The 22911-nt window shown below is 51.6% G+C and overlaps 1 protein-coding gene across 2 annotated transcripts in view; it reads right to left on the reverse strand.

The window, feature by feature from the left end:
• Positions 1–20685, reverse strand: part of N (neurogenic locus Notch protein) — a 286947-nt gene extending 266262 nt beyond the window's left edge. For both annotated transcript variants that reach the window (XM_025300950.1, XM_025300949.1), the window contains exon 1: positions 20228–20685. In XM_025300950.1, the coding sequence (XP_025156735.1) occupies positions 20228–20309 (82 nt within the window). In that variant the 5' untranslated portion in view covers positions 20310–20685. The remainder of the gene's footprint in view (positions 1–20227) is intronic.
• Between the last annotated feature and the right edge of the window lie 2226 nt (positions 20686–22911).

Here is a 22911-nt window from a genome sequence, read left to right on the forward strand (position 1 = left end):
AGCTCGATACGGTGCACTCTCAATAGCGCAATTCTCAACAATGTATATTACACACGTACCCGTGCCCTGGCGTTGAGGAGAAAGTTTGTGCCTCGCGGCGATTAAGTAACTCGCTGTGGAGCTAATCCCCGATGAAGATCGGCGCGAGAGAGCTTTGATTTATGGCGGGTAATTAATAAAGAGGGCAGCGATTCAATATCTCGCGGACTTGAACGCGCGCGCGATCGCGACTATCGTGATACCGATACGACCGCTGGAAAAATTTCATTGATACTTCGCATTGTTTTCGCATTTTGCTCCGTCAATTTCTCTCGCACGAAAACGTAAAAAAAAAAAAAAAAAGAATCTCTCGCGATTGTTTATTCGCTTAGAAATCGCTCATTCTCACAAAGCCAGTCGTAATGGACGCAGGTATTTGTGATTTGTCGATCTTATATTATTTCCGGCTCGTTAAACATAAATCGGAGCGCCACGACTACTTGGAGGAATTTGAGATACTTCGAGAAAGCGAATAACGAGAATATTTGCAACGTGATGCAGCACGAGCTGCCGCGAGTTGGCGCGATAAACAACGTTCCATTAGCATTTAGTTAACGAGTCCATTAATACTTTCTCCAACATACTGGAAAGGTTAAGACCCTCGCGAACTCGGAGAAACTAACTTACGTTAGATATCACAGAGAGGAAGTCGGCTAGAATGCATTACGTCGCGCAGAAAGGGAATAAGAGATTACCGTGCATATCACGGTAAACGAAGGCTCGCTTATAAATCTCATTCGAGGGGACTAAATGCGAATGAACACTGCAGGAAAATGTAGCCATTTACTGAAAAAAATTAAATCTTCCAAAATGTACGATTCCTCGCGATCGTTCGTCAGTGAAACGAAATTCGAAACTCGCACGTGCCCGTAATTCGCGGCCATTCGAATCTGCACGAGGCGCAATTGCGCGAGTGCTGGGTGCGAATCTAAGTTCACGTCGCACGAGAATGTCAATCGATCTTAACCGGCTTGTCGCTTTCTGAATGAAAGCCGATCGACGTGACTGCGCATCTCCCGACCTCGCCGGGAGCAAACGCGCGAGAGAAGGGGGTTATGTCAGAGATCATTTTCCACGCGTCATCCCGCCGATGATCTCTTTGCAGCGCGTCGGCGAGCAAGCGCGATTTCTCCATCCTCACCTATTTAGCGCAGCGCAGCGGACCCGCATCAGTCAACGATATAATCGACGATATTTAAATAAACGTTCCCTACACTTTTCTCGCGCGATCTATCGGTGTAAACTATGGCCGTGGAATTTGTCTGCGTCCGAGTGGACTCGCCGAAGATCTCTCGCGACATAAGCTAAATGTCTCAGTAACCGGATGTTTAAGCGTAGGTCACAAAAAATACAATATATAATATTAAGGATAGTTTTGATATCAACATTTGTTCGAAAATTTAAGATTCCTTTAAATAGAGAAAAATTATTTAAACCAATGTGTATATATATATATATAATTATATATTATATATATATGTTAACTTAATAATTTTGAAATTTGAAGGTCGATAAGTTAACCAAAGTTAGGGCACTATTATAGTAATATATTCTTGATAGTAAATAAAGTAAAAAAGTCTGATACTATTTTTTCTTTCGACGAATAGTTAGCGAGATATCGTAAGTTAAATATTGAAAAAGTTACCAAGTTTTACTTAAATATTTCAAAATATATATGAGGCGAATAAAAAAATGTTTCAGACAAAAGTTGTTAAAATTAATTGGTAGAAAAAGAAGATGTAATAAAAAATCGGGCTTTCTATTTAAAAAAATTAAGTTGACCTTCAACTGACCTTGAAAATGCCCTCCAAATAAAAAACTGATAATGCCATTCTCTTTTCCCTTCGAAGTCACGGAACACCCTGTTTTAGCTTTTTTTAATATCTTTCATAGTTTTCGAAATTTTTTACCTGTTACGTTTGAAATTTAGCATCTTGTGTATATATATCTTTTAATGAAATATTTATGCAAGTAATGAAGCGCATTAATGTATATAGTATGTATCTAGTATGACTAGATAGTTGAAATAGGTTATGGTCCAATGATATAATTTGTCCCAGTGTCTGACCGCAATCAGAAAATTAGCATGTGCTAACGGGAAATAATAGAAATATGGATTGCTCATTATTTTGCCAAACTATAGGTGCATACCTTGTTTAATTAATTTTTATTTTAACACAAAATTATCAAATTGAGTATATTCTTTTTCCAACTAGTCGTCAAATATTGGAGTTTTCTTTTACAATAATTATTACTTTCATTCATTATTGCTGAAATAAATAGTAAATATTTTTTTTCAAAGTGGTCGGGTACTGGGACGTTTACCTTAATCCGCGACTCGACGCTCTTCCCGCTCGCGAGTAAAAAAACCTCTCCGCGATGATGTGCGTCGAAATCGCGACTCATCGTCGCGGTCGGCCGTCAACAGCGAGCAGTCACGACAAGGTGCAAGAAGGCGGCGTGTACTCGAGACACCCTTCTTCTAGGTCGCAACGTGTAAGGCCTCAGCCCTAGGGCCATTATACTCTCGGTATCCCCTCAGTGTGTTCTTGCCTCACGATAATAAAGTCGACTCGGCGGGCGGAGGCACGCCGGTCGCGGCGCGCGTTATGAATAAGTACGCATAACGCAGCGACGTGTGCATATGCAGGATCGTATCTATATTCATGCACGGGTAACGCCGTGGGGCACGGCCGAACAATACGCCGGAGGAATACCGGCGGGCCCTCTTCGCCGAGCGATACGACTTACGAGGCGCGAGGTTCCCGCGGACCTGGCCATTACGCGGAAGGATCGGGGGGGGGAGCGCGTGAGTTAATTAGTTTATACCGACAGTGAGAGGCACTAAGAATCTGCAATCGCCATGCAAATGCACGCGAAAACGGAGAGAGTCTATAGCGCGCGTGTGTGTGAAACGTCGAAAAACCCGATTTTCCGGCGAACCGCATTTACATTGTAATTCGGTCGACGTAAAGAAATCGCGACGCAATTCCTAACTTGCGCGACATTTTTACGACATGCCGGCGATACTTCGCTCGGTGTGTACAAGGCTTCCTTTCTCCGGACAACGAGAACAACGAGCACTTACGCAGAGGGACACATTTCTCGGAGTAACTTTCAATTAATTCCGACTGCCGCGAGCATGCAAATAAACGTCGGCATTCATAGCGCGTGGAGAATCGAACAGACTATCCGAGTATGCGGATCGTACGGTGTGTAAAAGCGCTCGCCAACGAGAAACGTATTAAGAATTAATTGAAAACTCGGATAAAAGGCGCGGAGGTAGGTCGGCGGCGAGGGTCCGGGCAGGCCGGGGAGGCAAGAGGGAGGGAGGAAGGCGTAATCGATATATTGCGGATACCTCTCGATACTCAATCTCAGACGTAACCTGCATCAGGGGGAAGTGGCAAGAAGAAGGATCGTGACTTTGGCTGTGCCGAGAGTCTCGAACGGATAATTATTATCGCGGGGAGGCGCGCGCGAAGTCCGGAGAGGGAAGAGACGAGGTGGGGAACAGCGAAAGAGAAAGAGAGCGAACGAGAGAGCGAGAGAGAGAGAGAAAGAGAGAAGGGGGGAGCGAGAAGGAGCGAGAGGAAGAGAGCGACGGAGAGAGGGGAGAGGAAGGAGGGAGAAAGGGAGGAAGACAGAGACAGCACGACGAGGGTGCCAGCGGAGGAGCGAGATGAAGCGGAGGAGAAAGGTGTTGGATGCGAAGAACACGTCGATCCGAGGTAGAGATGGTTCAAGGATCAATACACGTACACGTTCTCTGTAGTGCGCGCCGATCGAATCTGCCTTTCTCTCTTTCTCGCTCGTTCGCGCTTCATCGTATCATCCCCCGTTCCTTGCCGTCTCGCTCCTTCTCTCTCGCCTCGTTGACCCCAAATACCAACGCACGATTAAGCACTCGCCCGACGATTCTTTCGTGACCGACGAGCGCGCGCGCGATATAAATGTCTATATGCGCGAGCGCGAATGAAGATAGCAGTCGTCTGCGCTGACGGTGGAGAAGGATCGAGGATCGAGCGGCGCCAAAGGTCGATCGACGAATTTCCCTCCGTCCGAGAGAGTCCACCGCGAGGTAGCGACGCGATGTATCGATGCGTGTTCAGATAAACCGGAGGCGGCACGCGTATTGCTCGTAGCTGCGTGTACATGCGCGTGCGTGTGCATGTATCTTCTTCGCGAGGGACCTTAATAAGAAGAAAAAGCGGACTACTTCCGTCGGAGCTTTTCTGAAGAACAACGTTTCGTTTCGATTCGAAAAACAAGGCGACGAAGAGAAAAAAGCTAATGAGCTTCACCGAAAGAGAGAAAGAGGGGGAGAGACAAATCCGCGCGACTCTCGGGAAACGCGCGGCGGTATCACGAATCCGGCATCTGAGAGTCGCCGGCGGCGGCGGCGACGGCGGCGGCGGCGGTCGCTCGCCTACGGCTATCTTCTCGCATCTTGCGTGAATGTCAAAGCACCCCGGGGGCACCGCTCGCGGCGGAGGGGAGCAGGAGGGGACGAGTCACGGTGAAAACGTCGTTGGCTACCTTCGTATCTCGCACCTGCCGCTGACAGGACGGCCAGGTATTCTCCGGCCTGCGATGGCAGGCCACCAGCGCGCTTTTTGCGCGCGGCATCGTCCGGCCATCGGCGGCAGCCGCGGGCCGCCGCGCCGGGGTGCGCGAGCGGGGGTCTTGGCGCAATAATTCGTCGCCGATCGCCATATATGTACGTCGCCGTGGAACGAAAATAACGAGAGCGGGACAAATGATCGGGATAATGGGCGCAAGAAGCGGAGGAAAAATCGTCGCGCGGCGATTAACGAGCGCGCTAAATACTGATTTCTCCCGTTACAGTGTCGCGCGCGAGTCGCGGATTTTTATTTACGGACGACCGCGGCTCTATTATCGTCGCCGCGCCTTCCGCGGATCGCGCGTGAAAGCGAGCGAGACGGGAACAAGACAAAAGGAGAGAAACGCAGAAACGTAGAAACGCGCAGAGATTGAGGAGCCGCGTAATTACGCGTGATCACACGTATATCTCTCCGCCCTATTATATTATTTGCTCAACGCTCGATAATGACGGAGAATTTTGCAACTTGCGAGCAAGGTGGCTCGCAAAGTCGCTCGTTCAGCTCGTCTGTCTCCTATTGTCGTCTACGTCGCGGCGACGTCGCGCGCGCACTTTCGAGTAACGGAGCGGTAAGATCACGTACTGTTTCGCAGAAATGTCCGGACGATATTTCTCAAGGGGATATTGCATTAATAAGATTCTGTCGGAGTGGCCTCTCTCGACCGATCGCCTCTCGTATCTCTGCCGATGTATGCCGAATAAATATATGCCTTTAAATATCCGCGCGCGCTCGCGCGCGACGCGGCGCGGCGCGGCCTTTCGCGCGCAATGACGCTCACGCGATTTCAACAACGCGACTTTGACTCGGCGAGAAAAATGTTGCCGCAGCGGCAGCAACGACGCCGATCGGGAATTCCGCGCAAGTCGGACGGACGCAATAAACGTAAAATATCAAGACCGGCGGCGAGCCAGAGGACAACGAAGGCAAGCGATATTCTCTCTCATTGCGGATGCTATTTGCGGCCTGCTCGGCGAAAAATACGACCGAATTAATGGGATAAACGCGACTGCGCGTACGTTCCATATACGCGAGACGTATTAATCGCCGGGTAGCATTCGTGTATGTCTCGACCTAAGTTACCGATATACCAAGTGCTCGTAATTACACCGAAACGAGCACGCTCGGCCGTTCAAACATAATTAGGTAGCGCAAGATCGACGATTTGGATATACCGAGCGGGAGTCGCCGCGTGTTGCATAAATCTAAGGATTGTCTCGGGGCTTTTTCACGCCCGGTTATTTGTCGGCCGCAGTGTCGAAACAAATTTGCACGCGGACGTGTTATCGATTTTATCCCGAGCTCGCGCCCGCTAAATGCGCGTCCTGCATGAATTTACATGTTATTACAGGAATCCTCGCACCCGCTCGCGCGAAGCTAAAAGGCTCCCATCGTGAGCGAATACCTGCCAGCTACAGCGTTTGAAGATGAATTTGTAAACAAATGTTATAAATTTTCACGCTGCCGCATAGCGTTCGCTAGAGCGCTAGCGCGCATTACGTGTGAATCTTCAAGTTGCTGCGGGAATCCTTCCGCCTCGCACTGTACGCGCGATTTGTAATGCGAAATAATTTCAGTACGACGCTCGTTCAGGCTCCGGAAGAAATATACTATCCACCCTGAAAACACAGTGCCACCCTTTCCCAACGCGTTCCGTCACGCTCGGGGACTTATCGAAAACGCACCTGGCAATCGATAGTCGTACAAAGGTCCGCCACGACCCGAAACGGCCAGACGGCCGAAAAGAAGGAACGTGACTCGCACCCTGGGCACCCTCTTTGATGAACTCGGAAGCTTCGGCTACACTTTCTCGTCCATGTTGTATTTTCCAATCTCTCCTTCCTAACGTCCCTTCCTTTCTCTTTTGATGGCATCATCGTACAATTTTGGCGCTTTCTACCCTTTGTGCAACGTTCAACAAACCTACAGCTGACAACAAATATGCTGAACAAAATATCTACTCCTGTTTGTTTTACACGTGTTGCGTGTTTGAATATTTTAGACATTTTTCTTCGAAGTTTATACAGAATCTAATAAAAAATCGCTTCAAGCTCAACCGGGGGAAAGATGCCGAGACATTTTCCCGGCGTCACTCCCGTGCCAGAGAAAAAGAGGCTCGTTCGAGAAAGACCCTACAAGTCACACCGAACCCCGCCGACGAGCGGATGTGGACTTATCGGGTCGCCGAGGAAGTGCACATACGGCCCGCGCAAGAAGTTCACAGGGAAGAACGTGGCGCGCGCGCGCGCACATCGGAGTTACATCGAAAATTACACAAAGGCGGCGACGCGCGGCACGTCCTCCATCTCTCTCCAGGACGTTCCGAGAAATCTGTTCCCGCAAACAATACGGGCCCATTGTGGCTCGGAATGTCGCGGCCGGCCGGAGGGGGCGGAACGCGGACTACTCTTAATTTGCTAATAAAGACACGGCGCAGGAAGTGCGGCTGAAAAGAACGCGCCCCGCACGCCGCGACGAAAATACTTATCGAGGGATAAAGGGAACAGTATAACATGAGAAAAGGAACGATCAACCGACCGACCGACCGACCGACCGACCGACCGACCGACCGGTTTCACCCATGACTCTTTCTCCGCGAGCCATTTTCGTGCTGCCGCCGCGCCGGTCCGATTCGCCGCTGAATTAGCTCGGCGTGCTCGCTAATTGGCGAGCAAGCCCCTTTTTCCGTACGCCCGGAATAATGCTAATTGAACGACAGAATTCGCCATGCGGTCAGTGGTCACCGAGGCTCTGCGAAAAGCCCGCGGAGGATGTCCGAGCGACCAATCCGCAGGCGGAATGCGATTTGCGCGATAATGCTAATTTCCGCTCGCTTCGGCGAAAGCCCGCGCACGAACATGTAAGGACAATATTTATGCGCGAGGCTGAGGTTTGAAGGAACGTGTGAACTCCGCGAGCGAGTTTGCGACATATTTTAAACTGACGAAAAAAAAAAAAGAAAGAAGGTAAAAGAAGAAACAAAGACACAACGAGCAAGCACGAGCAAAGCACGTGGACCGGCGCGATTCACGGCGTCGCGATCAAACATTGTCAAACCCGAGCTACTCACTTTGAAAAATTGCCAAAGTGGAAACCGAGCTACTCACTTGAAAATTACCAAAGTGGAAACGACCGTGTGCGAGGCACACCCGTCGAAATTCTGCTTCTGAAAGCCCGCTATTACGATATCGCGAGTCTCGCCTTTCGGTTCATCTACGATGCGAATCGACGTGAACGCGCAACCCGTCAACCCGGACAGCTATGTTTTACACGCTGAACGAGAACGGGGGGCGTGAATGTTTGTGCAGAAAATGCGTGTGGAGCGCGAAGTTTACACGGTCCGACGCGCGTTCGCGCGAGCGCGGCCGTAATCAAACGGCGTGACGTGTTCTTTCTTTCTCTCTCTCTCTCTCTTGCATCGACGCGATTACACGTGCGATCGTCGTCGATAGGCGGCTTCCACACTATATGCGTGCGAGATCGCGGCGCAGACAGGGGCATACGGCACGGCGACGGAGAAAATGCAGAGTTGAGCGATGACGAGGAGGAGGAGGAGGAGGAGGAGGAGGAGGAGGAGGAGGAGGAGAGCGCGATTCCGTTGTCAGGCATTTGCTCGCTCAGCCGAGCCTGACGGAAATGCACGACCGACGATGATGATTGACGAGTGTCGCGCGCGATCATTACGGGGGAAACAAAACAGCCCCCGGGAGGAGAGGATCCGCCTGGGGACGACCGTAGCTGGAATTTACGCGACGCGACACTCGATCGCAGCGGCCGCGGCGAGCCGGCGAGCCGCTGGGAAACCAGCTCGCTCAGCAAGCCCGAAATGTCAGTGTCGGTCAAATGTTACTCGGCTACGAAGCGTCGAAAGCCTGCCGATTCTCGCGATAATTAACTGCAAAGTTTAATCGATTTTTACTTCCACGCTTGTCCCCGCCTCCATCCCAGGAAAAAGATCATTATTTTTTAAAATTAGCGTGCAGTTTTTCGGTCCGCCCGCGATTGTCCGATCTCGCTCTTCGCGGCCCGCTCGGCCTGTCCGCATGACGATGAAAAGAACTTGACGGGAGGGAAGGGCCTTGAATAAAAGCGCATTTCCCGCGTAATTGTCGTAATTTTCTTACGCGCAACTGTCGCCGGCGATCGCGCGACGACGTGGCTTTGTACGCGCGACGAGAGACGGCGCCATGGCATGGAAAAACGCGTACGAAATCGCTTGAAATCCTGGGAATCCCCATACGAGGACTCGTGCCGTTCGGTGGCGGGGCGTGGGAGACCGTCGACCAGCTGCTGGTCGATGTTGGTTCAAGGACCATTACACAATGGGACTGTATGTGCGAGCGCGGGTGGGATACGAGAAAGTCACGTTTTCGTAGAGAGTACTGCTGGTTAGAGCGGCGGCGAAACACGAGGCAGCGACGGGCGATGAGGAGGGGGACGGGGAGGGGTCACGTTTTCCGGGAAATCAAATCGTGACTCCATCGGCGAGCGATCTTCGGGGCGACTTTATTAGCCGGGTAGGAAATGAATTCGCAACGGAATTGCCGGCCGGCCGTAACTTTCTTCCGCGACAATGGCACGCCGCGGAGCTGCGTTTGTCCGTCCGTTTGTTCACTCGTGTAGGCGCACTCCTCGCCATTTGCATAGTTCGATTACGTGCGGCCGAGTTTCGTGCGATCGCGTCGCCACGGCTGAACGATCCGTTAGCGCGTGTAAATTTCCCCCTCGCGGCGCGCTGAGATCTCAACCGCGGAATTCTCAGCGGCGAGAAATCGAGGAAACGAATTTCCATCGTGATCACTCACACACACACACACACACACACACACGCGCGCGCGCGCGCGCGCGCATATGTAATATAAATAACCGCGTATCTGTACGAATGCACGACGACGACGACGATGAGGTAGACGAGGAGAACGAGGGAAATTCCGCTCTGGTGCGGTCGAAAAATCGGGGACAACTCTCGAATACATTAACGATGCGCGCCTTAATTACCGCCGACAAAAATTGCTCCAATTAGCGAGCGCGCCGAGCCGGAAATATACGCGCGTCGGGATGATTTCCACGATTGCGCAATCCCTTGTCGGGCGAAATCGCTAATTAACGCGAGAGGTGTCGCCGTCCGGGAAGCATCATGACGAGCGAGCAAAGAGGGGAGGGGGGAGCGCGTCTCCGGCATACCGAACGTAAATTCCTCAGGGCCAGCTGACGGCTGTGGAGAGCGCGCGACACGAATTTCAGAAAATCGAATCGCCTCTGGCCGGCTGGCGCAACACCCGGCCGCCGCTTCTTGCGTTCTCGCCGGATGGAGGCGCCCAATTAAAGTCAAGCCCGGCCAATCAGCGTGAAAGCGCGAGACAACGCGCGAGGCATGCGTTATCGTTCGGCGAGATCGCGGGCGACTAGTTTGTGGGAGCGAAGGTGGTTGATAACTCGTCGTCGTCGGCGGCTGCTCGGCTCACACGGACGCTCACACGCTCGCGAATACAAGCGAAAGCAGCAACCGCGGTTTGGCCGCAGAGGTTCGCGATGGGACTCCGCAGGAACGGCGTTTCTCACTTGCGAGTTGCGAAAGATTGCTGCTGCTGCTGCTGCTGCTGTTGCTGCTACCACTACCACTACTATACCGACGTTAGAGCGGATTCCGCATCGTTATGTGCGCCAACAACTCGCGGGGAGAGACCCGCCGCCGCTACGTGCCTCGGGAAGAGGACCTGACGTAACTTCCGGATGATCCTCGCGCCCATCCTCGCGCTGCGATTCGCAAAAGCGACGCCGATCGCGCTGCGTGCATCGATTTTTAGCTCATGTTTAGCTTCGAACGCGCGAAGAGAAAATGCGACACGATTCGAGCGAGGTAAGGTAAACGTCTCAATGGCCGGACGCGTCCCAGTATCCGACCATTTTGAAAGAAAATATTTACTATTTATTTTAACTATTTATTTTAATAATGAATTGAAGTATTAATTATTGTGGAAAGAACTCCAATATTGGACGATTAGTTGAAAAACGGAAAACGAATATATCTAATCTATCTTGAGACTTGTATTAAAATAAAAATTAATTAAATAAGTATGCACCTATGGTTTGGCAAAATAATGGGCAATCTGTATTTCTATTATTTCCCGTTGGCACATACTAATCTTCTGATTGCGGTCAGACACTGGGACAAATTATATCCGAACACTGGACCATAAACTATTTCAACTGTCTAGTCTGACACTGATACATTAATGCGCTTCATTACTTGTGTGAATATTTCATTAGTAATAGATATATATACACTAGTTTAAATAATTTTTCTCTACTGAAGGGAATCTTAAGTTTCCGAATAAATGCAAATATTTATATCAAAACTATCCTTAATATTATATATTGTATTTTTTGTGACGACCTACGCTTAAACGTCCGGTTACTGAGACATTTACCTTAATTACCTTAATTTCGAGTGGACTAAGCTCGATACGATGAATCGGTGATGAAAAAATTTGGAAATAATCGTACAGGCGAATATGAGCCTCCAAGGACGAGGAGTCGACGTCGGCGCACTCACAGTAGTGCAAAGTTGGGAAACTTGCTCTAGATAAAGGAGGGTAAAATGTCCCGAGGGGAAAGCGCCACTCGATCCCCCCCGATTTCGTCGCCGAGACATGTCGAGCGGCTGATTAACGATTCCAGCACGATTAATTGACGAGGCGATAGCTGGCGCGTTTAACGGAATGTTAGCTTCGTAAGTGCGGCTTTCGATTGTTCCGTTGCGCGAGCGTGTAATATGAGCCAACAGGCCGTGTCTGCCAAGAGGGGCCCCGGCTTTCAGACACACACAGGCTTCGCTGACCGCGTGAAAAATTAATCAAGGCATCGTTCCACGACGCTGATTGTAAAAGGCGCGCTCGTTATCGGAGCGCTACCGTTACGGCGTAAATTAATAGGGTAAATTCAGCAATCGCCCGCGTCGCGTTGCGTTAAATGAGCCTCGTGTTTAATTGGCGGCGAGAGACGGGCCGCGTTTAAAAAGCAACACGATTCCCTAGCGGCTACCGGTGTTACACACAGCTGTGTGTACGCCCGCCGATCGAAACCGCCGGCCATAACGCGATGATAACAATCGCGGAGAGAAGCTAACGTGCGCGCGCGCGCTCGATCGTCTTTAATCCGCACGTTCGGTTTTAACGAGCGAGCGAGCGAGCGAGCGCGCGGAGAGAGAAGAAAGGCAGAACGCACTGAAAGGCGACGAAGGCGAGAAAGAGTCCGACTTTTGCAGTCTATTGTCTGGATTCTTCCATTTGTCGTCCGGGTGTGTCCGCAAGACGTCACGCGTGCCACGTGACGCATCATTCGAAAGCGACGAAAGAGGATAACGACGTAAGTAGTAAAGGCGTCTGCACGACGTCCCATTTTTTTTACAAGTTTCTGCTATTCGTAGACCTATTCTGTAACGACAATGTCCTTCCATCGTTCCATCGTCGTTGCGCAAGAACAATTTATGGCGGAGGAGCCAGTGCGACGGAAACATACATAATATGTAATGATAAGAACACCATCGAGTTATATCGAGTTAAACCGATTATGGAACAGAACTGTAAGTAGGAGCAAGACTTGTAAAAGACTTCTTAAGGACGTCTTAAAGTTGCAGAGTAAACCTGCTAAGAACACGCTCAGAGTTCCTCGGATACGACCTGCTCTCAGCCCTTATCAGATTGAGCTTCGTGCGGAGCGCTATTTGACCGATCGGTGCGAGTCGAGATAAAGGCAGGCAGGAGGTCAAATCCTGACCTCCCAGTGACATGTAACCTAACAAACTTAAACGACAACTTTGCGAGGCGAAGGGAAGGGCAGGGTAGCGAGGGCTTCAGCCGGCGCGTCTGTGATGCGATTTACTTTAACTCGTTGTTGGAGTTAACGACAATTTCGTTATCGTTGCGCAGTTTTTCTACGGTATACAAAAGCTGCGCAACGATAACGAAAGTGTCGTTAACTCCAATAACGAGTTAAAGAATCGCGCACCACTGGTCGCATCGATACGATCGAATTTCGCGGGCCCGCCGCCGCGGGCGAAAACGCGCCGATTTCATCGGCGGGTTTCCCATGACCGTTCGCGGCTGGAGAGGAGTTATTAGTCAGCCGACGATTAGCCGCGTGTAAAGCATTCGCCTTGCCGCATTCGCGGCGCGCTCATTGCCATTTATCAGGCGAAGGAGCGACCGTGCCGCGCGCGCTCGCGCTCTTACGCCGACGCAGAGCGAGACGAGGATGCTGGGCAGCAGTTCCTCTCTCTCTCCCCCCTGCGCCGCCCCCCGCGAGCATGATTAATAGATACGATCGCATTGACCCGGTGCGGCGCGGAACGCGCGCGCTTATCCTCGTCCGCTCTTGGGAAAAACTGCCGCGATCGACGAGTTACGAACAAGGATCCTCGGTCCGCGCGCTCTCGCGCTCGAGGAAGTAACCGCTTTAAACCGATACGAATCCGGATTGCGCCTAACCGCTTCCACGTGCGCCCTCCGCTGCGGGCCGCGCGGTGCGGCGCGGTGCGGCGCGGCGCGGCACGGCGCGGCGCGGCGCGGCCGGGTGGTCTTCTTCTCACCGCGCGAATCTCGTGGCTCCGTTCGTCCGTCCGTCCTTCCGTCGATCTTCTTTTCGGATCGCCGCCGTTTCTCGCGCTCCTCTCCCGACCACGCCGGACCTCACACACGGGCTCGCGTCGCGATGAGGAATCTCCCAGTGACCGGAATGTCGCGCGTGCAAAAAGCAGCCGTCGGGCGTGGGAGGATACCTCGGGAACAGCGACGCGGACAATCCGCCTCCGGAGATAAGGCAGCGACGAGATCGTCAATGGCGAGACGGTTTGCAGACACCGGGCAGTCAAACGCGGACGAGAGAAGTTGTTTGAATTGCCAGCGAAAAACAATCTCGCACATCTCGAGGCCATGCTAGGGGAAATTCAGGATGGCGGAAATTGGAGATTACAACCAGACGGATCAACTAGTCTCTCTCTGTGCTGATCGGTCGAGTCCCAATCTTTAATCTCCGCGATGCTCAATCCTAAACTACCTGAATGCAGAAATCAAATCTAGAGTCTCGCGTAGTATATTCTCCAAGTCAGGATGTCCAAATGTTGAAAGTCTAAAAAATCTGACTTTTTTTCAATATATTTATTATATTTCTAATATCGGAGATGAAGATTTATTTTATAATTGGAGCAGATGAAAATTGGAGAAGCTCGACGGAGAGAACGGCTCGCGATCCGCGCGATAAACGCGGCGAGCCAAAGTGCGGGTCGTCGAAACTCCATCGCGACGGAGCATCATCGAGGTTCGATAGAAGCGAGTCGGACTACGGTAGGATTCCCGGGGCCGCTCGCTCGGCAGCAAGAAACGCGGTCGGAATCTCCGCGGCGGGCATCTCTACCGTCGAAATAATAAAAAGGAGCGCGCGGAATTCACATCGGTGAAGCGACCGAGACAGACAGCGACGAATCCGGCAGCAAAATTCTCCCGGCAACCGCCTCTCCTCGCACGTCTCTCTCTAATCGACGTGCTAAGGTCGCGGACACGCCGTCCCGGACGGCGCTGCTGCTACTCGCTTGAAAATCGCCTCTTTCCCGCGCGTTCGCGCGCGCGCGCGTGTGTGTGTGTGTGTGTGTGTACGCGCGCGTGCGCGCGAATCGAGCGAGACCCCTCGCGGAATCTGCATTGCGCGTTCTGCAACGTATAGATCCTCGCGCGATCCTTTATAAGGATCCTCGTCGCCGTCGTGTGCGTTGACTGACGGCACAATCCTCGATCCTTTCTCGATTCTTCCGCGATACCGCCGAGCTCTTTCTCTTTCTATTTATCTCTCTCTCTCTCTCTCTCTCTCTCGTTCTTTCTCTCTCGCCGGGTCCTTCCGCGAGCGGAACGACGTAAGTGGCAGCGAGAAACGAACGGACGAAAAGACAGACGGACGGACGGATGGACGAACGGACATACGTGGTAGCGAGGGTCCTTAATTATGCGGTTTTACGCTGGAGGCATCTAAGCGCGAGAGGGGCGCGAAGACGAATGCAAATGTCCGGGCTGGTTATCGCACGACGACGACGCGGAGATCCTGCCCTTTTAGTTAGCAGATGCCGCGCGATACCCGCGCAACCGTCGTCCCCTATCCCGCGTCGTACGAAGTCGCGCGGAAAAGAAAACGCTCGGACGAGAGGAAAAACGCGTGAAGGCCCGTCGGATTAGATTAGAAGATATACGCGACTCTCTCGGCGCGAGAGCATCCTCGCCGGCGATCCTCGAGAGCTCGACGGGACCGACGCGCAGGATGCCTGTCGAATTGCGCTTCTAATTGGGCCCATTCTCCGCGATTCTACCTCATCATTTACACTCCGATGTAGAAACGTAGACACAATTCTTTCACGCATCTCCGTAACAATGCTTTCTATAGGAGCAAATCGCACGTTGCGGTCGCGCAACGTGATCTTCAATCGCGCGATATCTGATCCTGATTTCGCGCGCTCTCGAGGTCTCTCGATCCTCGGCCACGATTCAGACAATCGAGGCGTCACTGACTTCCGAAATACGCGGCACGCCGCGATAAAAAGGAAAACACGGCCGATAGGCGCCTATCAGCCCGAAGCCGAGCTGACGCGGCAGCGGGCAAACAGCTGACGCGGCGGCGTCCTCTGCGCGCTCGGCAGCGAGATTAGTGAAAATACCACGCGCGCAAGTCAATGGAAACGAAAGCGGGAGCAGCTGTACACCACATACGGCCACGACGCTCCACGGTAGTATACGCATTTCCCAACGCGCGCGCGCGCGTGTGTGTGTGTGTGTGTGTGTAAGCGTGCGCGCACGTAACGCGGCGTGCATGCATGTGTGCGTGCGCGCGCGCGTGTGTGTGCACAGCTAGTTGCACGTGTGCAGAAAGCCGGGGACTCGTGTGCCGGGGCTGAACCGATGAAAGGGAACGAGAAACCGGTTGCAGGTCGATCGCACGACGGTTTCTAAGTCGCGAAGGTTTCGAATGTCCCGGGAGTGGTGCCGCGAGTCGATTTCCTGCACTCTCTCGTTGCATGTTACGTGGGTCTATAGTTAGCTGGTCGCGCGAGCGCGCAAAAGGAGGAGCGCGACGAGCGTATTAGTGTTTTTAATTGAGCCTACGCGCGCGCGCGCGCACCGAGACGCGAAATCGACCAAATCGATTCACCGCCGCCACCGCCGCGCCGCAGCAGCAGCAGCAGCAGCAGCCTGCGAGTTATGCTAAACGCGTCGACTTTAATTCACCGAGTTTTCAATTATCGCGAGCACGCGCGCGCACGAAACTCAAATGCAAATCGCGAGCGAGCTCCATTGCGAAACCGGAAAATGCCCTTTTTTTCGATTAACCAACTGGCGCCGGCGACGCGATTCTTATTCTCCCTTTTGACGGGGACTCCCGAGGACGACTGCGCAATTTATCGCGATGTGTATACGCTCGTGGTGTAATTGCGTCTCTGCATTTAGAATCGCATAGGTAAACGCCTCTCGATAACAGACTTTTTCGCGAGCGCGCGCTTGTCTCGAGTAATTTTCGCGACTCCGCCACTCACGCCACTCTCGCGCGGAAGGACACGGTTACACGGGCGGGATGACATTCCGCGTTGGAATGGCCGTTTAAAAGGCAAACAGCTCGACGACGACGACGACGACGACGACGACACGGCCGATGTATGCCGCGGCTCTCTCGCAAGACGACCATCGCGACGCGATAATCCGCGCGTCTCCGGTTCCCGCGATTCCGATCCGGATCCGCCGGCCGACAAATCAGCGTCATTCCGATCGCGACGGTCTTTTTAATTATTCGCGATATGCAGAAGCCCTCTCCCCTCGCCGCGCCGCGCCGCGCCGTCGACTATCCCGCGCGACGGACGACGGACGCCGTCTCGTGTGAAAGCACGTTAAGTCCGGGCGGATCAGTTTCTAAGGAGAGAGAGAAGAGAAAGCCTGAGAACATAAGAGCGGCGAGCGTCTGGAGTGCGCCGCCGCAACCGCCGCCGCCGCCGCTGTCGCGGTCGCCGCTGCCATGCCGCGCATCCAGAGTATCGCGGACTACAGCGAGCGCGAGTCTCTCTCGAGACGAGGTCTTCGCCCGTCGCCGACTCCTCGGAGAGACTATCGAGCCGTTCGAATCGAGGGATACTCTCTCTCTCTCTCTCTCTCTCTCTCTCTCTCCCTCTCTCCCTCTCTCTCTCCTCTCTCTCTCTCGCGCGCGCCCGCGCGCGCGAACTGCGAAACTAATCTCTATGGAATTAGATACGGTAATTTCTAACTGCTGCAAACGCTCGCGGGTTCTATGCGAAAATTATATCGGATATGAACAAAGAATAAGTAAACGTCCCAGTATCCGACCACTTTGAAAAAAACTATTTATTTTAACAATAATAAATGAAAGTAATAATTATAGTAAAAGAAACTCCAATAATTGACGATTAGTTGGAAAAAAAATATACCCAATTTGATATTTTTGTGTTAAAATAAAAATTAATTAAACAAGGTATGCACCTATGGTTTGGCAAAATAATGGTCAATCGTTGATAAATTCATTAAGAGATAACATCTATATTTCTATTATTTCCCGTTAGCACATGCTAATCTTCTGATTGCGGTCAGACACTGGGACAAATTATATCCGAACATTGGACCATAACCTATTTCAACTATCTAGTCATACTGGTACATTAATGCGCTTCATTGCTTGTGTATAAATGTTTCGTTAATAATAGATAGATACATTGGTTCAAATCATTTTTCTCTACTTAAAGGAATCTTGAGTTTTCGAACAAGTGCAAATATTTATATCAAAACTATTCTTGATATTATGTATATTGTATTTTTTGTGACGACCTACGCGCTTAAACATCCGCTTACTGAAACCTTACCTTAATCTCTGGTAAGGAAAATAGAGTTGGCTGCGTAAACAGTGTCATTTGCCTCGAAATCGCAGTGAGCGAGACTCGAAGCGAGATTCTGCGAGAGACTGTCTAATCGATCAACGTTCGCCACACAGGGTCAGACTGGGACATTTCCAGCGCGAGGATGAAAACCGACTTGAGACGAAAATTGCGAGGAATGGAAATTGCGGCAATTGATGCAGACGCTGGAGAAATTCTCGCGACTAATTACGCGACGCGTGTTATTAGTAATTCCCAACAGGAAGAACCGGCGACGATTCGGGACGCCGTATCGTGATTATACGACAATGCGGAACAGCGATAACGCAAATGGGTCGTAATTATTCTGCTGTCTTTGCCGTTTAGACTTTGCTTCGGCTTCACTTTGCTTCGCCCGTCGCGTTTTCCAACGATACGTATGCGGCAACGTTCATTGGCCGACGTAAGTGTTACGTCACGTTAAACTACGATTTATATCCCGGCGAAAAGTCAAAGATAGAAATTTGCCTAAGCACGACGTCGGTCATTATTCCCTGCTCAGCTGCCATCGCGCGATTATTTAGCGGAGGAAACCGTAAATTCGTGTTATCGGGGATTATGATGATTAATTAAAAAGAAAAAAAAAAACAACAACAACAACAAAAATGATACATCAATTCGAGCGCGTTGTCCAGCGACATGATCGCTAGGATCTGCTTTAAAATTGATACAAGATTGTTTACTTTTAACGCATCATCTAATTACGTTGCTTTTCGCAAGATGTTCATTACGAAAAAGTTGATCGTTATCGAGCGATATTCTTCTCTTTCTCTCGCCTCGCGATTCAATTGCGACACATCGCGTAAGCGTAAACTTTATCACAAGTGCAAGATCCCGCGTTTCGCGAAAGGTCACGTTCTCACAAGTGTCATTTCCGTTTTTTGTCAAATCATCGCGGCGCCCGCGCCCGCGAATTATCGCGCGCGGCAAAACGCCCGGTTTCCGAGATAAGAAGCGTGGAGCTCTCTCGCCGAGCGATTTAGTCCGGTCCTTCAGCAACGCGTTGGCTGACCATTTCGGCCATTACCTATACGAGCGACTTTTTCGCGAAGTATGCGCGTCGGAAGGTAGCACTTAAGTTTCGCACGCTACATTTACCTAATTTCCAGAGCGAACGCGTCATTATCGCGCTCGATGATTACGTCGGTAACGTGCGATTATCAATGAATGCGCCCAACTATCATTCATTTCGTTAATTCTCAAATCGCTTAGCTCGCGATAAACAAACTTCAAATTTCGAGTTACCGCAAGAAGCTCTGGAGAAATGTCGGCTTGTATCCTCAGCGAAAGAAATAATCACGCAGAAAGAGAAGCGAGAAAAATCGCCGCTGTTAATAAAATAAAAGGAGAAAGAATATTTTGCGATAAAAATGAAGTTTGGGCATTTGAGGAGACGTCGCGCAGCAGAGACCAAAGTACAGATTTGCTCGCCGAGCCAGACGACCGGAAAAATCGATCACCGGGAGCAGCGGGAGCAGTGACAGCTCGCACTCGCCGAGACTACGGCAACTTCACGTCATATTTCTCTCACGCGTATCTCAGCGACACGAAACGGGTTAATAATCAGCGTCGTGCGTCGTGTTGACACTCGACGATCTATCTGTCAAGACAAGAAGTGAATAATCGGCCGTTTCGATAATTCCACGGTAGGCCCAGCTCGCAGCTGTATTCATCGAGCGCGGTTCAGTCGGAAGAGAGGGTCAACAAAACAGGATGCGCGCGCGGCGGTCCCCGCAGGAGGAGCTCCGCGCGGCTCCCTATTCCGTGGGGCACGCTCGCAAATACCGGGGGGAGCAGCGAAATGTCGAGCCCGGAGCGCGTTAACGCGCAGAAGGGAGGGAAGGCTCGCTTCCTGGAAAGCTGGGGCTGGGCACCTGTCCCACAAGGACTGCCAACCTCCACGAGAGACTCTCGAGCAGAGCGACTCCGATGAGCCTGAGCACCGCTGTTCCGTTAAAACGCCAACACCACGTGCGGTCCAGCTTGTTGTATTGAGGCTTGAAACGCGGCCTTCGCTCGCATATCGACCTGTCAAACATCGGCGACATCGATCGACGACCTTTTGTCTCTCTTTTCTTCGCCTCACTTTCTCACACCTCGAGACATTGAAACAATGCAATTCCGGATAACGCGCATGGAAGAGAACTCAGCAGCCGTCGACGAAGCCGTTTGGCGTCGGTCCGGGAAACACGAACCGCCCGGCCCGGCGCGGCTGTACGATCCGAGTCGAAATCTCGTCGCGAGAGATGCGCGAGATCGAACGCGATCACACGCGATCGGTTGGCGAGCGATGTTTTCGAGACAGGCAGTAGGCGAAGGCGCACAGCAATGTCCGACATAGGGACGACGAGGCGAGCGCAGCATCGGTTGGACGATCTCTCGTGGAGCACGAGAAGGCGCGTCGGGTCGCGTCGCCGGCGACAGCCGCCGGCGGAGCGGCGTCGTGGGCGACGACGTCCTGGTGACTCTGTGATCGCCCACCGCGCCGCGGCGCTCGGCGTCGTTCCTCGATACCTGTTGCCTAGCAGCGCGACATGTGGTGCTGCTCCGTGGCCAGCGGGGGCGCGTAAATACGGATGTACATGCGCATGTATGTGTGCTGCATTTGACTTACCGGACACCTCAGGCACGCCGAGTACCGCCGCGATGAGGAGCAACGCAAGCGCGTAATCCAATGTTTGCCGTGGCAGCGACATGACGCCAACGTGAATAGCTCGTTGTTATCCACACACGTCGGCTAGACACACACTCATCGAAGGGACACGGGCGCACACACTCGGGGAACGAACGAACGAACGAACGAATGAACGAACGAACGAACGAACGAACGAACGGAACGAGCGAGCGAGCGAGCGAGCGAGCGAGCGAACGGACGGACGGACGAGCACTCTCCGGCGCGCACACTCGTTGCGTACGAAGGAGAAGGACGTGGTGCACGCCGTCACTCGAGCGGACGCATCGTCCGCGATGCGCGTCGCCACGGATATGTCAACGATCAGTCCAAACTGCACGCTCGCGTTACGGTTACGTTCGGTAAAAAAGCATACGACACGACGTACACGAACACGACCGCGTCCGAGACACTTCTGGGATCCCTATTGTTCGCTTAACGCGCTGAAAGTAGTTCCCGCCGTGCGCGCGCACCTGCCTCCCTTCGCGGTATCACTGCGCGGCGGCGGGATGGCCGACGGAAGCGGCCAATCGGCTCGCAGCTAGAACGGAACGCGACCGGTCGCAGCACGCATCTGTCTCCGGCCGTCGAGTTGTTTAAATATTTTTTTGACTGTTTACAAATTTTCACCGGCGATCGCCCGGCATTTAATCGGCGGCTCGTGTCGCGTGTTTTTGAGCCCGGTGTGGTTGAGCCGGAACGACAAAAACATTAGCTACGTCCGCGTCGTTGGGTAGTTATACGCAGAGGTGAAGCTCGTGTTGTGTTTTGGTTCGCTGACACGGTTGTATGTGTGTATGTGCGCGTGTGTTACGAGAAATAAAATCATCTAGAACGCGCGGCACACACGTGCCGTTTACATATACGTAATAACAGATAACGTGTAATTATTACTCTTCAGACGCGCGGTTCATTTGTATTTGTACGGGGAGATTGAATTAGCGAGTGGAAATAAATATTCGTTTATTAAATGCGCGAGACGTGAGTATTGGGAATTAAGAGATTGCACTACCGCGGGCAATTTATATCACGTGTCTCCGTCTCGAAGAACGGCCGATCGCTGAACCAGGATAATTAATGCGGCGCTTTATTCACGGATCCTTAACGACGGATCCCATTATATTTCGCGTGAGAAATGTCTTTAATTAATTCCTGATATTCCTTTTTTTCAACAGCGGCGCCTTAATCGCGTGCGAACAGTCAGGCCTAATTAGACCGCCGGCATGAAAAACCGTTCTGAATCTTTCACGATTAGGCATTTCGGTCACGCTCCTCGCGCGAGAATTCTGTACAAGTCGCGATACAAAGCAAACTGATCTCCCCCCCCTCTCCCCCCTCTCCCCCCCCCCGATAGATTCGGAATTATCATTTCTCATTCTCTTCTCGGCGTCCGATTTCCTACAGTTAACTCCCGTGAGAAACGAGAATGTTTACTCGTAGAAAGCCGAGTGTCTCTTGCGTGAGTTCCATTGTCAATTCTACTCTCTTCTTATTAAACAGACATAATTAACACGCTGATTACCATCGCTTCGTCGTACGTTATTTTCTCGAAAGCTATTTACTCATCTCACAAGCTTAACACTAATAATTTTAACCGATCCAATTATCAAAGATATTTCAAATAAGTGTAATTGGAGGCGCATGTAGCTGTTGCGTGCGTTCCATTGCCAATCTCCAATAACTGTACGACTGATTTTTCGAAATGCAATTAATTATACTTTATGCGTAACTTAATGAAACGCGACCGTCGATGAGCGTCGCAACATCCAACGTTTTAATTATAACTGTAATATAAAGACCAGCACGAATAAGTAGATAACAAATTGGAGCTGCTGATAACGAGCGATGACTAATTAGCTAATCAGTGGAAAGTAATTACGCACACATACACATATGTATAACATGCTAATTTTCTGTAATGTGTATTTATAATGTTCGCTTTTGCCACGGCGAATCCACAACAAAAGGACAAAACTGCAACTTATTCCGATCCAAGAATTTCCAAGCGCTCGGACTTTCCAAACCGCATCGAGCAGCAAAACCGCGATCGATATCAGTGCCGGTATCGGTACCGGTATCGGTATCGGTATCGACTCGCACATCTGTCTCCATGGCGAGACGGATATCACGCAGCGCGGCTAGCACGCAGCCTCAGCCGGTTAGGATGTTTCTCGGAGGATCGATGGACGCAAGGAGAGTCGCTTGGCGCGCAGAGCGCAGAGCGAAGGAAAAGAGCGCAACGCGTCGCATCATTAATTAACGCCGCTCGGCCACGCTTGATTGCGTGTAATGCGAAATTCATCGCCGTCGCGTCGCGAGCTTAGCCGCCAGGCGCGGCTGGAGCGCCTTAACGAATACAAATGCGGAATTATAATTCGGTGGAGCCGAGTTCCCTCTCGTTCTCTCCTTCTTCCCCCCCTCCCTCCTCCCCTCTCCCTTTCGATTCACGCGCGCGAAACCTTCCTTACGAGTCGCCCTCCTAAGCCCTTTGTGGTCGCAGCACGCGAGATGCGCGCACGAAGCAGCAAACACGCGCTTCCCATTAGCCTTATTAATGGTGCCGTTAACCTTATCGTCGAACTGCAAACATCTGCGCCCTGCGGGACGAGCGGCGCACACAATTGTCT

Source organism: Harpegnathos saltator, unplaced genomic scaffold (assembly GCF_003227715.2).
Source record: "Harpegnathos saltator strain DR-91 unplaced genomic scaffold, Hsal_v8.6 scaffold393, whole genome shotgun sequence".
NCBI classification, from domain to species: domain Eukaryota; kingdom Metazoa; phylum Arthropoda; class Insecta; order Hymenoptera; family Formicidae; genus Harpegnathos; species Harpegnathos saltator.